This window comes from Pholcus phalangioides, unplaced genomic scaffold (genome assembly GCF_987345545.1).
Source record: "Pholcus phalangioides strain wild (caught in Gottingen) unplaced genomic scaffold, Ppha-v1.0 ptg000010l_1, whole genome shotgun sequence".
NCBI classification, from domain to species: Eukaryota; Metazoa; Arthropoda; class Arachnida; order Araneae; family Pholcidae; genus Pholcus; species Pholcus phalangioides.
The window spans coordinates 6,240,767-6,260,437 of record NW_028301603.1 but is presented as its reverse complement, the minus strand read 5'-3'; the positions used below and the strand labels follow the sequence as shown (position 1 = coordinate 6,260,437).

At 39.1% G+C, this 19,671-nt stretch overlaps 1 protein-coding gene and 1 pseudogene across 1 annotated transcript in view; both read right to left on the bottom strand.

Annotated features, from left to right (window-relative positions):
* Window positions 1–3,647: 3,647 nt before the first annotated feature.
* Window positions 3,648–3,766, bottom strand: LOC149080802 (5S ribosomal RNA; annotated as a pseudogene).
* A 2,695-nt stretch (window positions 3,767–6,461) lies between these two features.
* Window positions 6,462–19,671, bottom strand: part of LOC149080801 (thyrostimulin alpha-2 subunit-like) — a 106,009-nt gene continuing 92,799 nt past the window's right edge. The window contains exon 4 of the mRNA XM_089237292.1: window positions 6,462–6,645. Within this exon, the coding sequence (XP_089093418.1) occupies window positions 6,553–6,645 (93 nt within the window). The 3' untranslated portion in view covers window positions 6,462–6,552. The remainder of the gene's footprint in view (window positions 6,646–19,671) is intronic.

Genomic DNA, 19,671 nt, shown 5'->3' with positions numbered 1-19,671 from the left:
GTGCCGAACACGACGACGCCATCGTGTGCCGCTCGGGGGAGGTCTCGACCTCGGATTAGATTCCGAAAGACATACTTGGTTAATCATGCCAGTAGTCATATGCTCATCTCAAAGATTAAGCCATGCATGCCTAAGTACAGTCTTTAACAAAGTGAAACCGCGAATGGCTCATTAAATCAGTTATGGTTCCTTAGATCGTACCACATTACTTAGATAACTGTGGTAATTATAGAGCTAATACAATAATAATATAGTTGCACTGGACCACCGATGAAAATGCTTACACAGGGTGCAACTAAACTTATGGTCAGAACTGCAAGGGGTGATAGAACTCGCCAAAAGAAAAAACTTTCACCATACAATGTGGGGTTGGAGGCGAGCTACCAGAAAGCGCTTTCTCTGGAGTGGGTGAAATGTCGAATTTCGCAGAACGCGTCATTCAGCTATTGATTCTACTATTTGTCAGCAGAGATGCAGCATTATTCGAATGCTGAGAAGGCCGATATTTGCCTTATTTACGGGACTGCAAACGCCAATTCCGTAGAAGCGGTAAGACTTTATCGGAATCTTTACCGAAGTCTGATTTAAGCACGAATGATAGTTCGTGACTAAGGTTTCTACCATATGACGGTATGGCGTGTATCGCGTTAAGGAAGGTTGCACCCCTACTAGCTCCAACGGGTTGAGACCTTAAATGAAGCCGATTTCCCACAACCTGGAACATTTGTATGCTGGTTCAGGGTATAATGCAGCCACAGCTTTCTAGCACATGTCCTGTTTACGTACGAGGCTACGTTCATATGTGAGGTCATATTTAATATGCAGAGCACTCATGTGTAGGCCACTGTAAATTCGCATGCGACACGTTCGAGATGATTCCAGCAAAGGTTCTTCATGAATACATGGGCGAGGATTATCTACGACCACTTAAGTGGCCCGTATACTTCACCAGCCCTAGACGGACAGAATCACTCCGCCTTCCTTCAGCAGATGTTACCTGGTTTACTGCGAAATGTACTAGCAAATCTTTGAGAGATTATTTGGTTCAAGCACGATGGAGGACCAGCGCATTTCCTGAGTATTATACGAAACTACCTGTGACATTGCCTTTCCGAATAGATGGATTGGCTGCGTTGGGCGCGTCACTTCTTCTCCCAGATCACCCGATCTATCCTGCCTAGACTATTTTCTGTGAGGGTAGCTGGAAAGCGTCGTTTACGAGACGTCCGTCGAAAGATGTGTCTGTTTCACGCTGTAATGCAGTGGTAAAAGTAAATTATATCTCGTAAGTCCTGCTGATACCGAAATAAAGTCAACATGGTTATACAAAAACCTTCCTGTACAACATGTTTCTTCCAAGTTAGTTGCACTGGACCACCGATGAAAATATAATATAATATAAATATAAAATGGAATACATATAATGCACTTATACTGGACTTCATCAAGCAGCTATCTACAACTCACTATGCCAAACTCGGAGGGTTGTTATTAGCCATCAACAGGAACGAAAATGGCATTGGAACATGGTGTCGCAAACCACGTTGAAAGGATAAAAATCGCGACAAACGCATGCAGGTTTTGAGTCCAGACTAAATGTGATGTCAGTTGATCGCTGAATGAGTTCCTGGGTTCGCTCACCATATCTGACGTAAGCAGCGTCACGAAACGCGTTCGCTGGGGTAAGAGGATCACGCGCTGCGGACCACGACGTAAATTAGCGCTTTTATGCGGACGACATCAGAAGCATACCTGGTATCTTCGAGTGTGTCCGGGAATCGTTTTTACGTCGTTGTAGACTCTGCAATGACGGAGCGGCCGCCACTTCCGACAACTCTTGTAATAATTAATCAAATAAATATTTTTGTAGTTATTATTGTACTTTTTGTCATTCCATCGTGACGTCGAAACCTGTATGCGTCTTTCGCGATTTTCACCCTCTCAACGTGGTTTGCGACACCATGTTTCCATTGCAACTTTTCTTCCTCTTGATGTCTACTAACAACCCTCTGAGTTTGTCGGTCCAATAACAGAACACCCTGTATAACATAGGCCAAAAAGGGTATTGCACACTGACTGCACATTCTACTGATAAAGAATATTATGTCTTCTATTATTATTTTTGTTATAAATGTTTCTCCGAGGAAAAAATGAAAAAAAAATTAAAAAATGAATTGGGAAAAAGGATAGATCGGGAAAAAATATATATTTATATTGTGCATTTCTATTTGTATTAGTTCTGTATAAGTCATCGTATTATAACCCACTTTATTTACTTTGACACTGGTATATTGTACTCATTCTTGTATCCGTATGTGTTGTCTCCATTCTTATATGTGTTATATGCGTTATATGGTTTGGTCTACCAACGATTTTCTTTTTTAATATTGAATATTTTAATTTTTCCCCCTTATTGTGACCTTTCGGGAGCACATACTACATTTGTACTTTGGACATGGCGTTGGACGGGATTTCTGTTTACTCCACACAAACACACACTCAGGCTATACAATAATTCATACAGACCCATCGCTCTTCTTCCACATCTGCCTAAATCATGCGAAAGGACATTTCCAGCAAGATTTATTAAATTTATAGAAGACCACAATCTGTGTATTATAATAACCATAAGAACAGTAACCATTTGTAACATTTAACCGTATTTTATCTGTGTCTAATATATTTGTCAAATGTTCAAAAGCAACATCAAATGTTTCTGATGACAATATGAGAGATTTCGTGTATATACATTTCAACTTTTTCTGAATTGAAATATGCTGTGAACTTGTAAAATAATGTTACTTTTTGTAAATTGTGACAGGTAAAATCACTTTAGTAAAATTGGATTATTTTATTATTATATTACAGATAATTAAAATATTTGCAATTTCCCAGATATACATATTGAAAATATGAGTAAACTAATGTGGTAACAGATGTTATAACTTCTGCAAATTGTGATAAGGTGTATTCACTGTACTGAGTGAATTGGCTATTGTAAAGTACTAAAAAAGGCATATAAACCATAGTTTAATTTTGTGTAATGTAATTGTCAATTGTATAATATAATTGTCATTCAACGTCGTTCATAACTGAAGAGCGTTTCATATAATTAAAAAAAAAACACCGATGATTGTTTTTTAAGCAATCATTTTGGCATTGACTGATCAATATCTCTACCAAAGTAAAGAAACCAAGACGAAGAAGACGAGAGCTCAATGCTCGGTACTTCGCATCAACTAGCAACGGCAGATTTAATGGGCTTGCAGAAGAATTGATCAGCTAAACTCCGAGAAAAATTATACCTGCTGTTGGGAAGTCGTTTCTTGAAAATTTTCAAGCCATCTATGAAAAGAATCAAAAACTCCATTGAGCTTTTATTTCTTCAGTGAGCTACATCACAATCGGGAGACTCAAATGCGAGGCCAATCTTGTCTGACTATTTCACCAAACCTGGCCATATCGCTATATTGAAATTTACTACCATTAATGAGGTGGGTGTCTATCGGTGATCGCCCCAAGTTCGTAATGGGAAAATATCTTATCTGTGTCTTCCCACCCCGGATTCGAACTCGATTCCGTGACGGCAACCTTCACGGTGGTAGACGAGCATCTTACCACCATGCTACTCGGACATTAAAAAGTGACGCCAACAGCACGTGGTGTTCCCAGGTGGTCACCCCCCGAAGTAATAACCACGTCCAATGCTGCTTAACTTCGGTGATCGGACGAGAATCGGCGTTTTCAGAATGGTATGGCAGGCTGCAATCTCGTCTGACTGGAATGTGAAACTCGTTCTTCAGCTGCAGAAATATGCCTTGTGTAAAAAAATCTTTTCTTTATAAAAAAAAGGGACAGGAAACGATGAAATTGGTATTTTCTGCTTCGGTTCTCTTTGTCTAATTCAATTTGAAAAAAAATAATAAAAAAATAAATAGAGGAAAATAAGTAGATGAGGACCCGTTTTACGGAATCATCGTATGCTTAACAGTGTTGCCATATTGCACCTGGAAGAAGGATAAAACAATTTTACCGTTACAGCCGAAACGGTAAGAAAACGTTCAAACGTTTCCCGCATAAGAAGTTGTAATGTTTACTCCAGCTTTTACGAAAAGCTTTCGTTCCTAAATGCACACAAAAGAGTAGATAAATCCAGACGCAGTGGAGCCTCTCGATCACAGAGTAAGAATAATATCTTTAGTACAAGAATTACAGAAGACTGGATGTTGTGAAGATATTTGTTACTTGAGATGTTAATTTTTTAAGGAAGGAAAAAACTCATCTCTGCCTCTACCGGGAGTCGAACCCGGGTCCCTCGATTGCCGGACGAGTGCTCTGACCACTAAGCTACAGAGGAGATAGAGATTTTCCTTCGCTAGAGCGTATATATGCCGAACGGATTTTTTCCTTCCTTAAAAAATTAACATCTCAAGTAACAAATATCTTCACAACATCCAGTCTTCTGTAATTCTTGTATTAACAAGTGGAGAGCGACATTCATGTCAAATATCTTTAGTCTATGCTCTCGATAAAGAACACCAATGGGACCAAACATTTTTCCATTTTAATGGGGAGGTACGATGTATAGTGGGACTTCGTTTATACGACGTTTGGTTTCGGTCGCAATTAGTTCCCACACACATTTTAATGTTAAAATATATATGTTACTGTGCTTGTGTGAAAGCGGTACACCGGTGGTTATGCATAATCACTAATTGTCTCGACAAAGAAAGGTTGCTTAAGTTTCACTGCATTTATCACTTTTACCGGTAATTATGCATAATTCCCAAAAATAGATGGACAGTGACAAATATGAAAAAAATATATGAACTTTCTTCTCTTCTTTAAACCAATTACAGAAATTGAAGACTGGAATTAAAAAAGACTGTAAGCAGTGCCGCAACTAGCCATTCCTGTGTCCTGTGCAAGAATATGCATTTATGCCCCCTTCTGGCCAATTCTCGGGCCCAAAATGGCCTATTCTGGGTCACCCCCTCTACAAGTGTGCCTTGTGTGGGTTGATCTGTTACACCTGCCTTGTTACGGCACTGCCTATAAGGGCCATTTCATCAAAAAAATTGTTTTTTTCCCGCAAATAATAATGTGAATGAAACAAACAACGGCAATGCAATGAAACAAGGCTGAAAGTTCCCTGACGATTGATTAGTTTGTTGTAGCTTCATTGTACCACTGCGGTGACGGTGGGGGTTTGAACTCGGATTCTCGCGTTGCGAGTCCGTCACTCTGACCACTCGACCACCACAGCGGCCAGTGGGACATGCTCTGCGGTTCCCAACTTCGAGGCGCGAATGCGAGCCGATCCCGTTAAAAAGTCTTACCGCAGAGAGCGACAGACTACAACCTTACAATTATTCATTCATTACACTTCAGTCTAGTCACTATGAGTTGAGAAAAACTCATAGTTTAAAAAAGTTGATTGCAGGTGGCAGCACTACACATAACAAGCATTATACGAAAACAAACTTCACAAAAGGTTCACTATACGTACACACACATTCCAACGTGTACCGATTCGTTAGAATTTCCGCAGAGGAATATAGACGAGGTGCATGTCTGGTTTAGTAGTAGTAGTAATAGTAGCGAAACATACTGTACATATAATATTTCCATCAACTTATTTCTCCAATTTCCACCTATCCGTGAAAATTTTCAACTGTTTTCACCAGTCCGCAAGACCGCTGTGCAGTCGCGCTGGATTTTCATCGTGAGGATTTAGGTTCGAACGCAGTTATCGGCTGAAGGTGGTTTGTTTCCTGCGGTTTTCCAACTTCGAGGCGGGAATGCGCGTGCGAGTCGGTGTCCCGTGTGAAAAAGTCTCTCCGCAGAAAGCAGGCAGCGCTACAGCATGTACTTACATAAAATGAAAATTCAAGAATTTCATTGCACCAGGGAGAACACGAAAAAACAAGCGCAACTCTGACAACATAAATAGGTTGAGGCCACGTATATACACACAACACGTACCGGCATTTACCGATTCGTAAGAAATTCCGTAGAGGAATATGTACGAGATGCATGTACGGCTAAGAATAAGAAGTTGTATAGAGGGTGATGGACATCGGTCTATCTAGAATCTCCAGCCAGTGGGTCACATAATTGTAAAAATTAGCTCCATCTGAATAACGAAACGCCCTCTATTGGATTTTTTTCTTGCGATTTCTGCCCAGAGTTTCATAGCTAACCTCAACTCTATCTACTGCTGTACACAGCTCATAAAATATGAATTATCACACCAGTCCAAGAAGGAAACATCACATTTTAACAGATTTATTGTCGAAGTATCCATTCGCAAGAGTAAGTATTCATTACATTGAGATGGGCACACACAACAAAATGGTCATACGCAAAACATTAATGAAAGCAAAAAACAATCAATATATATATATATATATATATATATATATATATATATATATATATATATTTTTTTTTTTTTTGTATAGTCACAAATAGCTGCTCTCGTGTTTGTTTGTTCAGTTTAATACAGTGTGTCTTAAAAGAAACGTATAACGGAAGAGTCTGTGTGTGATCTCATCCTTTGACGCACGCTGAACAACCGCAAGACACCGCCGACTTGAAGACTAGCTTTCTTGGACCATCAAGGCATAGAATCTCCACGGGTACCTAAAGGGTTAAAGTATGCACAAGAGATTTTAGGTGTTCAACGAAATATAATTATCTCAAGATCTATATAGAGAGTTACGTCCGGTGACAATAATTGCTACAGTCCATGTTCGAAGTCTAGCGTCTCAGTGAATTTGCCAGTAATTGGTCGATCACTTTGCTTGAAATCTTTTTGTTGCAAACGAACTCGAAATTTTTTGATTGAAAAAAAAAGAAGAAAATTGCCATTAAAAATGCGAAATATTTGATTTGAAAAATATTTTTGCGAATGAACGCAAAATTTTTGATCAAATTTTTTTTTTTTGGTTTTTTACTGATAAATGCAAAGTTTTCAACAGGAAAATTTCTATTCCTTTTTTCATTTTCATTAGTAAACGTGAAATTTATAATTTGAAAATTTTACATAAATATATATTTTTAAATCTCTAGTAAGTGGCAATGTGTGGCGTTTTCGGTCGCGCTTCATGGAGATCCTGGACTTCGAACATGTACCGTAACGTATTTACAATAAAAAAAAGTCTGTGCTGAGAAAAAAATGACATCAGGCATAAACGGGACAGTCCCATTCAAAACGGGAATCACTGTGACCATACAAATGCACCAAATTGTGGCTAATAGCTGATTCCATAACGTATTTACTCGACATATTAAAGATTTCCTCACGATTTGACACATTGACAATTAACAGCGAGAACGTTGGTTCGAATGCCGATAATATCTCGATGGAAAGATAATGGTAAATCTATAATTTGGCAGATTAGTTTCAGACACATGGAAACGACAGTCTTAAGCAATGACATTCACTTGAAATTTCAGTATGAAATTATACAGAACATCATTGCATTGAATCCCTATGAATATTAGACCCGAGCATTAATTTATTTTGGGATTTTCAACGTGTTTATGCATTTTTGGTACCCCAAAAAATGCATTAAAAACAAAAATGCCATCAAATCTTTATTTTTTTTTTAATTTTCAAATTTTTTTTCTACGAAAAAATAATTCATTTCGTTCAATTGTTTTCAGTCAACATGATGTAAGATATTCATATTCATTTTACAGTCCTTTCTTAGAATTTTATTGCTAAAATAAATCACACTTTTCCCGTTAGTACTTTCTCCTGGAAGCCAACATAAAAACCTCCTGGAAGTTTAATCCAAGTGCTGCCCCGAAAATTCATATTCACCATTTCACCATACTTCTAACTCAAAACTAAAACGATCCTTTAAAAAAGGGCTTAACAATCCCTGAGGTCAAAAGAGATAATTCCTACACTGAGAAAAATCAACACACACACATTTATAGCGCCAGGGTCTGAAAGGGCTATCGCAAATGGGTCCAAAAGATAACTTGATCAACGTTACTTAACGGGGACCTGCACAGTGAGTAAATCTTCAACACATTGATAAAAAAAATAAATCTCCTCACAGTAAGGCAAATAATTACAAGAATTTAAAATATCCAATGCATGTCACGGCTTCATAACACATCCTGCATAACATGCCAGCCTTTACGGCTTTCCACTGCGAACACGGGGAAAATGTCATCGCGACCATAAAAATAATCGATTAATTCCCGTTAGTGTGTCAGTAGCTTCGGAGAAAAATGTAGCCTTTTTTGTAATTCCCTTGATTGAAAGCGAAGGTTAACATGATTTCGGTTTTCATGCAAGTGAGTAGTTCTTGGTATTCATTTCTCTACGGGACGAATAGACGCATGTACACACAGAAGAGGGAACACGAGAGAGTACGTGAAGGGAGTGACACACACTATCATAATATTCCTCGGAAAGGGCGATGTCCTCCGTTTAAGGGAATATAGTTCGTATAACGTGTAATGTTTACGTAAGGTGTTCCTATCACTAATCACCATCGGGGTAAATTTTTCATTCGAGAACCCCGACCAGGATAATTAAACGATTCCAAGAACTGCGAGCCCAGAGCAACCGGATTACTGGGCATTTATTTATAGGCCACTCATCAGTGAGACGTCAGAAACTGATCGATCAGAGCAAGATGATATATTAATGCCGGAAATAAGTAAACAACTGGGTATATTTAGAACTAGCAAAAATACCAGGCGCATCCCGGGTTTTCATCCATTACCGGGAGGATTGGAAAAGTGACAAACCATTATAGAGGAATGAACTATTATTTATAATATTGGCAGCATCAAACCATTATAAAGGCATGTGCATGTCTGGAACGCATTGTTGGGGAACCATGACAACCGAAGTAAACATTCCGAAAAAGACTGTTGGGTCCCAGTAACCATTGTTGCCCGAAGGTTTTCGCCCATTTCGGGCATTTTCCCAGCTCTGAGGAATTTTAAAAGTAGCATATGGTTCAATCCTGGTACTGTTTGGTATTTATGCAAATTTGGTGACGATTCGTCTAAAGTTGTAGATTTGTATAAAGAATAGACATACATACACTTTCACATTATACTCGCCCATTTTCTTTTAAACCGTTCACGTGTAAGGTCTTTACAGACAACAATAGAATTACTACATATGCGGCCCCTTGAATAAAATACCCTTGCGGCCCTGGAATATTCTTAGGGAGAGCCGCGTGGTGAGAGTCTGGTAAAAAAAAGGATTTGTGACGAGAGTGAAACGCTTTTCTAATTTGTGACCAAAATGCACGTAATTTTCCTACATGGTTCATAGGAAAGTTGCCTTTGCAGCAAATCAATAGCGTGGAAGTTTTTTTTTGTTGGCCTCCAGAAGAGACAGGACTTTCTAAATGGGTTTTTGAGCACAGGGTATCCACATAAAAGAAAAAAATAATAATTCCCAATAATTACCCTCTTAAAATCTCTTACAATATGGATGGCGTATCGGAAGTCTGCACGTTAGTTGTAGTCATTAAGGTGCTTATCATAACTACTTTACGATCAAGGAAGTAATGCTGCGTATGAACGCTTTGGAGTAAACTCAAACAATCGCTATCTGTGTTTTCTTCCCTCTCTCCTCATCATCGCGAGGCTTTGCTGTAACCCTACGCAGTTGCTCTTTTTATACCTTCCTTCTAATTCTATACAATTATTAGTGACTCTCTCTCTCTCTTTCCCCCCCCCCCACATATGACGTATTCTTCAACTATATACATATAAGAGCAAAATAGAACAGGATGGGTGAGGGTGAAAATAGAAATCTTCTTCTTATATCTACTCTATCTTATCTGTACTTATCTATATCATACTGTTTTCCTTTCATTTGTTTTTTCTCCCTTCCTATTCTACTTTTCCCCCTTCAACTTCTTTCCCTTTATCTAACGTGTGGTTAGGTTAGGACAAGGTTACCATATTTATCTCCCATTCGTCAAATAGAGATCATCCGAATTTCTCGCCAATACCTTGCAAGCGAAGCGGTTAAATGGGCACAAAAAAAAATTCATATGTGTATAAAGGGTGTTCTGTAACTGCAAATATGGCCTTTATCTCATCAACTGTCCGTCGTGGAGATGTTAAAAAATGTTAAAAAAAGGTGTTCAGACAGTATCTTGTACCTGTTTTGAGAGTGAAAAAACAGTGCCTCACAAAATAAGAAAATCTAAATTTTTATACGGTCGTCTTCCTTCTAACTTCCAATTAGAAAGTTGACGCCCCGTATCTGCTGAGGACAGCAGAAAAAAAAATTACATGTTTATAAAGCCCCGTTTACATATGCAATAAAATATCCCGGGAAGTTCCCCGTAACAGGGGTTTTTGCTACAACCCGTTACATGACGTTTAGTATATGCCGGTATTGCCCTTCCTTTTTCTGGAAGTCGTCACATGGTTACGTGGGTCGAACGAAAGTGGTTGGTTCAAAATGACTGACGAAGGAGCTTACAGTAGTTTTCGCGGCAGTAAGGATTGTGGCAGAGGAGGTCGGTGTCACCCACCATTATTCCGCAACGAAGATGGGACTCTTTTAACGGATCTTCGTCCCTCCTTTTTCCCCCCCAAAAGAAAAAGAAGATGTGATGCACGTAATAATCACCAAAGTGACCTCCAATCTCGCACGTGTAAACGGGGCTTAAGTGAAATATTCGCTGAGACATTTGAATTCAGAAATCGGAGAAACGTTATGAAACAACAGCAAAAAACTAACGAACAACGCTTCTTGCCCTATTTACGCTGTTCCTTCCAGACTTTTCCCCGATTTTTGAATTCGAGTATCTCAGGGACTAGTGAACTCAGAAACTTGTATTTTTCTTTGTTGGCCTCAAGTAAGACAGGGTAACAACTTTCTAATGGTTTACGGAAAATTCACCGCCAACAATTCACCGCCGGAAAATTCACCGCCAACAATTCACCGCCGGAAAATTCACCGACAACAATTCACCGCCATGCAATTCACCGCTAGGAAAATTCACCGACCAACAATTCACCGCCATGCAATTCACCACTAGGAAAATTCACCGACCAACAATTCACCGCCATGCAATTCACCACTAGGAAAATTCACCGACCAACAATTCACCGCCATGCAATTCACCGCTAGGAAAATTCACCGACCAACAATTCACCGCCATGCAATTCACCGAAGACAGTTCGATGCGAGTCAGTTAGCGAGGGAATGAGCGATTGAGTTACTGAGTAACTGAGTGACCCAGTGAGTGACTGAGTGACCCAGTGAGTGAATGAGTGACTGAGTGACCGAGTGGGTTACTGATTCAATGAGCGAGTAAGTCAGTCCGTAAGCGAGCGAGCGAGTTGCTAAGTGAGTGAGCGATCTAGTGAGTTAGTGATCTATTGAGTGAGTAAGTGCCATATCCTAAAGACATGGCGTAAAGTTTAAATAATGACTTTATGAGAAGAAATTCAGATGATACGGATTCGGGTTGCTGTATTTTTGAAATATATGACATCAATATTTATTGTGGGCATCTTTTTCTCAGCCACCTCGCTGGGCATTTTGCCTGTTGTATTTGTATTAATTACAAATTGCTGTTGCCCAATACAAGATAGTATATTCAACAAAATTCCATTAACTCTGTTTTACTCAGAAACTTCTAATGAAATGTTAAAAGGGATAATAACAGAATTAAAAGATAATAAAGTAAGTGGATACGCGATGAATTAACTTCCTAAAAATGCTTAAAATCATGTCCTGTTATCACTTTGATGTTATAAAAAACATCGCTGATCATCAGTAACCAATGGATTTCTGTTACCCGCGATTTCACGTGATGAACTTTCAGGAATCCCGCCTTAGTGCGTATCTAGTATATGTACTCTATATTTACTATATACGTATATATATACTTCCTATGCAACGGAAATTAGTGACGATTTTTTTATTACGGGAGTCGGTGATTTTTTGAGTGATGGAAATCTGTTACGTTTTTGTGTTACGGAAGTCGGTTACGATTTTGGGGTCAAGTTTTCATTTAACTCTTGGATATATCGGGACCCATTTGACACATCGAGACCAACTAATGTGCATGTACCCAGAGTTTCCCACATCCTACAGCAGGTCTACTAAGCTGAAATAGATGGCGGGCCCCCAAACCAGCTTTTTCACGGGCCCCTCTGTGCTTAATTTATAGTGTGAAAATATCAAAAAGCGATAAGAAACGTTCCGGCCCCTGCCAGCCCTGCCCTCGTGGGGGTCATGCCGAGAGGTATGTATACGTAAAATATACATATATCAGCAGTGCTCCCAACATACAGGGTCGGGGTACCCGGTGGATTGCACATATACCTTCATGGGGAAGTTAAAAGGTTTCATTTCCAGGGGTCCTTGCGATAGTGGAAGCCCAAGCCAGTCTGGGACCCCATAAAATTTGCGAATTCGGTCAAGGGTAATTGCGTGAGGGGGGGGGGGGGCTGAATTTTATTCGTTGGTAAAATGAATATTTGCAGTGGCCCTCACAGGGGGATGCCCGATTGGCTTCCGAGTCAGGGGTCTCGTTTCATTTTGGGGGCACTGGATGAATCTAATTCTTTTCTGTCGTTTAACATTGTAGAATTTTCAACAGCGGAAGTTCGAGATAAATCCAGTGTATGGGTGCCCCACTAAATATCTGCGTATTGGGTCCCCGTTACTGGATGTGGGCCCTGGATTTTATTCGTTTTAAAATTGATAAAAATTAAAAATTATCGTGGCCACTCACAAGGGGTATGTTAATCTCTGCGCAGAGTCCCGGTATTTCTTTCTCCTAATCAATGTGATGGTTTTGTCCACTTACAATTTGCTCCATCCGAACTTCATTCAAACTCTGTTCTCTTTTTATGGCACCGATGAACTTCCATATATCTGGGTGGTGAGCAGATAATTGCTGTTGGAACATCCTTCTATAGAATTGTTGGTATTAGGGAAATCGTTACGGGTTCTCCTTGAAAGCAGTTCCAAATGTCGATGTCAAAGCGCGTCTGACGACGAAGAGGACGCCCGATCCAAGTGTCTTCAAATCAACACTTCATCATAAATACGTTTTCGGAACAATCGGATTTTTTAATCATTTGTGACACTACTAGGTTAAAAACTAACTAACTAACCAATTCACTCACTCCCTCACTCACTTACTCACCATTCACTCACTCCCTCACTCACTAACCAATTTACTCGCTCGCTCAATCACTTACTCGGTCACTCAGTCACTCACTGGGTCACTCAGTCACTACTGGATCACGCACTCACTCGGTCACTCAGTCACTGACTGGGTCACTCACTCACTCGGTCACTCAGTCACTACTGGGTCACTCACTCATCCACTCAATCACTTACTCACTCGGTCACTCAGTCACTCACTGGGTCACTCACTCACTCACTGGGTCACTCACTCACTCACTCGGTCACTCACTCACTCACTCGGTCACTCAGTCACTACTGGGTCACTCACTCACCCGCTCAATCACTTACTCACTCGGTCACTCAATCACTTACTTACTCGGTCAGCCAGTCACTCACTGGGTCACTCACTCACTCACTGGGTCACTCACTCACTCACTGGGTCACTCACTCACTCACTCACTGGGTCACTCAATCACTTACTTACTCGGTCACTCAGTCACTCACTTGGTCACTCACTCACTCGGTCACTCATTCACTGACTCGGTCACTCAATCACTGACTCGGTCACTCAGTCACTGACTCACTCGGTCACTCAGTCACTCACTCACTCAGTAACTCAATCGCTCACTCCCTCGCATTGAACTTTTGTCGGTGAATTGCTAGTCGGTGAATTTTCCTAGCGGTGAATTTTCCTAGTGGTGAATTGCATGGCGGTGAATTGTCGGTCGGTGAATTTTCCTAGCGGTGAATTTTCCTAGTGGTGAATTGCATGGCGGTGAATTGTCGGTCGGTGAATTTTCCTGGCGGTGAATTGCATGTCGGTGAATTGTTGGTCGGTGAATTTTCCTAGCGGTGAATTGTTGGTCGGTGAATTTTCCGGCGGTGAATTGTTGTCGGTGAATTGCTGGCGGTGAATTTTCCGGACACGCTTTCTAATCGGCAGTTAGAGGACAAACGTACAGTATAAAAATTTGGGTTTTTTCCTTTCGTGACACACTGTATTTTCATTCTCTCAAACTGGTGAAGCGTAATTTTTGAACATATTTCGAGAATTTTTTTAAATTGAAACTACACCTCTAATACACCTCCGATTGAATAATGGCCCCGTTAGCACTTACGGGATACCCTCTATAGATGTAAAGAAATAAAATTAATCATACACACAATTTTGCAAGTTCTTAATTTGTATTACATACATGTTAACGATTTACAGGTAAGTAAAATTTTTGATTCTTACATTTAGCTAATTAGGGGCCATTCAAGTAGTACGTAAGCAGAATTTTAGCCATTTTTCACCCCCCCCCCCTTGTCAGCAAAATTTCGTTAGCAGCTTAGAATATTTCATATTTTCATAAAGGGTGGTTGATGACATAATCATTATCCAAACCCCCCTCCCCCCCCCCGTCATCAAAAGTCAGCAAATCCGAAACCCCTCCCTCCCCGATGCTGACGTAATACTTGAATGGCCCCTTATTTCGTGTATGCCATAATACAAAAAATGTAATTAAAAACGTCAGAAGTTATTAATTAAAAACTTCTTTGAAAACAAGTAATTTATCATATTTTATTGATATTTTTTTCTTCTTCAGAATAGTAGAATTAGTATAGAAATGAGGTCGTCAACCTTTCTCTAGTCGCGAGCACTGCCTGTACCCATCATAAAAAAGGAGAGCACTCTTACGGCATGCTGGACATAAATGCATAAAATTAGGATTGTTTCAATTCTCGAATGTAATTTGTACAAGGTGTTTAATTGGAACGCTGATCAAGTGCTCGCGAGCACCAAATCGGGCACGAGGATCAAGCACTCTGGGGGGGGCTTCAAGGGGAAAACCATGGTGCTCACGAGCAACGGGTTGAAGATGCCTTGGTATACACAGCAGATCAGTTTCTACTATATTATTAACTAGCTATGACACCCGGCGTTGCCCGGGTTTTCTTCGATGAGGTATTTTGGATCACGTGATATCTCCCTCTTTCTTTGAGGGATATACAAACCGTGTCCAAGTTGAACCAATATGGCGACTTACTGCGCGAGTCAGGAAATAAACAAATCTAGATTTAAAGAAACGTAGAAATGAATATATATATTATTTATTTTTCAAGGGGTGCCAAGTATTTCGATCCCCCCCCCCCCGAAGTTCTAGTTATTCATCTGCCTGTTTCTGCTTCAAAAAATATTAAAACTGTGGAATTTCTTCGATGTACTTCATGAGCCCATAATTAATTTTAAAACAATCTAAACTATATGAATTTATGCAGTTAGACAGTAAGGAGACATTAATTTTCATACTTGAGAAGATATAAATAAAAAGTTGAAATCAATGTTATTGCATGGATCTCAGCTCAAAAGTAGGTCTGGCTAATCACTTCATATTTAATCTCCTGGGCTTCGTATATCTCTAAGCGAACTCAACATTTTAAAAATCGGGAATTCAAATCAATTTTTAAAATTATTGATATGGTGGAAAATCCACTAAATTTCCGCATTTCTACAGTAAAATCGGCAGTTTTCACACTGATTTCTAAGGGGATCATCTTTTGCCTGACCCTCAAAGTGATGCTGATTATGATTATGGCGTCTATTCGAAAAGCCTCATTACTGGGAGGATTGAAAAAGTGGCAAACCATTATAAAGGCATAAACTATTATACATATACATATACTAACAGGATTAAAGAAGTCACAAACCATTGAAAAGGCATATACACGTCTGAAACGCATTGCTAGGGAACCACGGTAACCAAAGTAAATGTTCCGAAAGTGATTGTTGAGGCCCAAAAACCATTGTTGCCCAACCGTTTTTTGCCCATTCGGAGCATTTGCCCTGCTCTGACGAAATTTTAAAGTAGCCTATCGTTCAAGTCGGGTCCCATTTGGTACATATGCAAAATTTGGGGACGATCGATCTAAAATTGCAGATTTGTATATAGAACATACACACACACAGACACACAGACAGACAGACAGAAAATCAATTTTATATATATAGATAAATATAGTAGAATCGTAATAACGGAATGTAACAACATTAATGGCTAGTTTGAACCCGATGTCTTATTATTTGGTCAAGTACAAATTTAACTATTTTGTTGTTCAATAAGCAAACGATCTCCCCCCCCCCCGAAACTTCCCGTAAATTTTATATAATTTAATATCTTAGCCCACATATTTTATTGTACGGCAACAAAACTTGTTTCACATAATTCCGAAAGGACAATTTTTTTTCCTGGATATGATTATAAAAGCCTGAAAAATATTTAAAAAAACTAATTATAATAATTTTTCAAAAATTTATTTGTTTACGTGAAAGTACCACAATATAATTGAGGAGGTTATTTTCAAAAAGGATCATTTCCAAATTTGCCAGATTTACAGTAGAAGTAAAACACGTATTCCATAAGAGTATGGAACGTTTTACGTTCATGTAACGTAACATGTTTACGTTTGCTCTAGGAATGTATAAAATAGCCCAACAGGTAGCATATAGGAATGGTGGAATAATATTTAAATAGCCTACTATGTTTCTTGATCAACGTTCAAGGAAACTATCTACATTTGAATTTCGGAAATGTTCCATTTTGAAAGAAAATCAGTGGAAAGTTTACCTTTTGATTAAAATTTGAGCTTGTTAAGTCTGAAAAACTAGAAATGTCTACATTACCTCTTGATTCCAGAAGATTTCCCCTAGCCCATGAAGGTACCCTTACTGGATTCTCGTCATTAACATGAGAAACACGATCATTCTACAGTGGAACCTCTCATAACGGTCTAGCGGACACTTCCATTAATGGACACTCTTTTCTTTGATTTACGTAGTCGGGACTCAATGTATTTTAATATCTATTAATGGACGTTCTCCTCGTTAGCAATAACCGAAATTTTTGGTCCCTTGTGGTGACCGTTTTATCGAAAGGTCCTACCAAAAATACCAAAGTGAATGAATGAGGTGAATATGTTTCTTTCTGGTAGAAACGACCAACTTCATGCAGTAATTTTTACCAAAAATATTTCCATTAGAATAAATCATGTTGCATAATTAGATAGAACTCATACCAAAGATTAAGAAACCGTCAAAAAGTGTGCAGTGGAACTTCGGTTAACGAGCAATTCGCATAACGAAGAAAAATTTTGAAAAAAGAAACAATTGATTCGATTAACGAGCGACGATTCGCATTACGAGGAAACATTTTGCGCTTCGTTTATTTATTTATTGTCACGTTTTCGCACAACTAAGATGATGATTTTTCGCTTTCGTGCACACACGTACTGTGGAATTTTACGTAATATTCTCCCCTACAGTGTCCGGTCAGCGTGCCTCACTGGAAAAATTGAGCGCCCCCCCCCCAGAAGAAAAAAATTTTAATGCAAAAAATACATAAATATTTTATAAACAATTGTAATTTCGAAAGAAAATACCTTTATATGTTATTATAATCGATTTCTGTTAATTTCAATGCTATTTGAAGGATAAGAATTCAAAATTTGTCTTTAAAAAAATTCATTGCGACCCACACTTTAAGCCAAGGTAAACCCTTGATCCGTAGACCAAATGTGGCCCTGAAGGTTATCTGATCTGGCTTGCCCCTCTCAAAGCTTATTTTGTAAAAATCAACCAAGCTGCACATTTACATCCACTTAAATGACCCGTGGCATAATTCCAGAGCATTTAAGTGGCCCGTGACACATTTTCAGATCACTGATGTAGGCCTCAAAGATCACTTTCACATTCAAAGATCACCCAAGTAACCCACCCGCGACACAGTTACAGTACACTTAAACGATCCGTGGCACATTTAGAAATCCTTTGAGTGACATGTGGCACAGTTTTAGAGCACTTAAGCGGCCCCCCAGTGCGGTTTTTCATCACTCAAGTTACTCGCAGAACATTTTACATTGATCTACATTTGCATTACATATTACATTTTGCATAATTACTGATCACTTGTGTGATGCGTGGCACAGTTCCAGAGCACTTAAGTGTCTCGGAAACATTTCCAAAGCACTTGAAGGATCCGTGAAGTATTTAGAGATCACTAAAGTGGCTCTGTAGGGGACTTATCAATAAGTAGAATGTTAGTTCAGGTGCTCAATAACTATCGAAAAGTTTTTTCTCGTTTTTGACGCACCGAATAACATGCCAGTAAGAATATTTCATATTTTTATGAAGGGTGGTGGATGACGTAAGCATCATCCAAACTCCCCTTGTCATCAAAAGTAAGCAAATGGGAAACCCCATCCCCCCCCCCCATCGATGATGATGACGTAATACTTTAATGACCCCTTATACGAAACTAGATGTTGCATTGTAATCGCGCTTATGTTCGCTTATATAAATTCTGCTTGCCCAGGAGTTGACCATAGACAAACTGATGGACCTCCATTGCATGCACCAGCTAGAGCTTTTATTGAAGTTTATCTTTTTCTGAGGAAGAGAGAAGTCCCTCACTTTTCAAATGTGATTAGAGAGATGTGTAAAATGTGGGAATCCACGTAAAATTCTGTAGAAAAGTACCAATGAAGAGCACGGTAAAGCAAGCAAGCAATAAATCTGTCCAACGTGACAATGCAATTTCCCATTTCGGAGAAATCCTAAAAAGGAGTCATTGGATACGTTCTTTTTAACAGCACACAAAAAGAATAAGAATGCAAACAACAGTGAGTCCGTAAATCATCCAACACTAGATAGTCCTCATCTCTCTAGTTGTTTAGAATAAGTTAATTTGTATACATTTTTATCGTATCGCAATGTTTGTTTATGGCGTTATTACGTTATATATATATATATACTGTACATATTTCACTTGAAAGCTCTAATTCTTCACCTCTCTTTCTGTGTGTGTGTGTGTGTGTGACCCCCTTCAGCACTTGACGTGGTTTCCCTTTCAATTTGTGGCCCTCTTTCTATCTCTGGCGTCCCCCTTTTAGAGTATCCCAGGGCCACATGGCACCAGGTTGCGAGCTACTGCAGTATTATATAACATGCAAAGAAAATAATTCTTCTGAAAATTTTGCTGCAATCTATCGTATAAAATTGTTATAATTTCCCGATTGATGTTGCCGACTGGCTTCCAAATAACTTAATAAAATAATAAAAAAACTATTGCATCATATTGACAATACTTTAAAAAACAATAATATACACATAATTATCAAATTTACTAAAAAATTTTATTAGTTAATGTTTGTATAAAGTAATATATAACAATTAATTTCGTCAACCGCTGTCGTCTTTGATGAGCAATTGCGATCAAAGACGTAAACCAGAACCAAGCTGTATCCGCATATGGCGATATATCCGCAGGAAACCAGGGACGACCAGACCAGAATTGAACGTTTCCGTCGCTGCCCAGCCTTTGCAGGCTGTCTGGCGACTTACAGATCACCAGGGGTGGTATGAGAAGGAAAAAGACAAGTTTGTGCATGTGTGTAAGGTATGTAGTGTATGTGTGTGTGTAGAGAATGAATGAGCCAGGAGAGTATTGTTTACAAATCTTCGCGAAATGAATGCTCATCGAGAT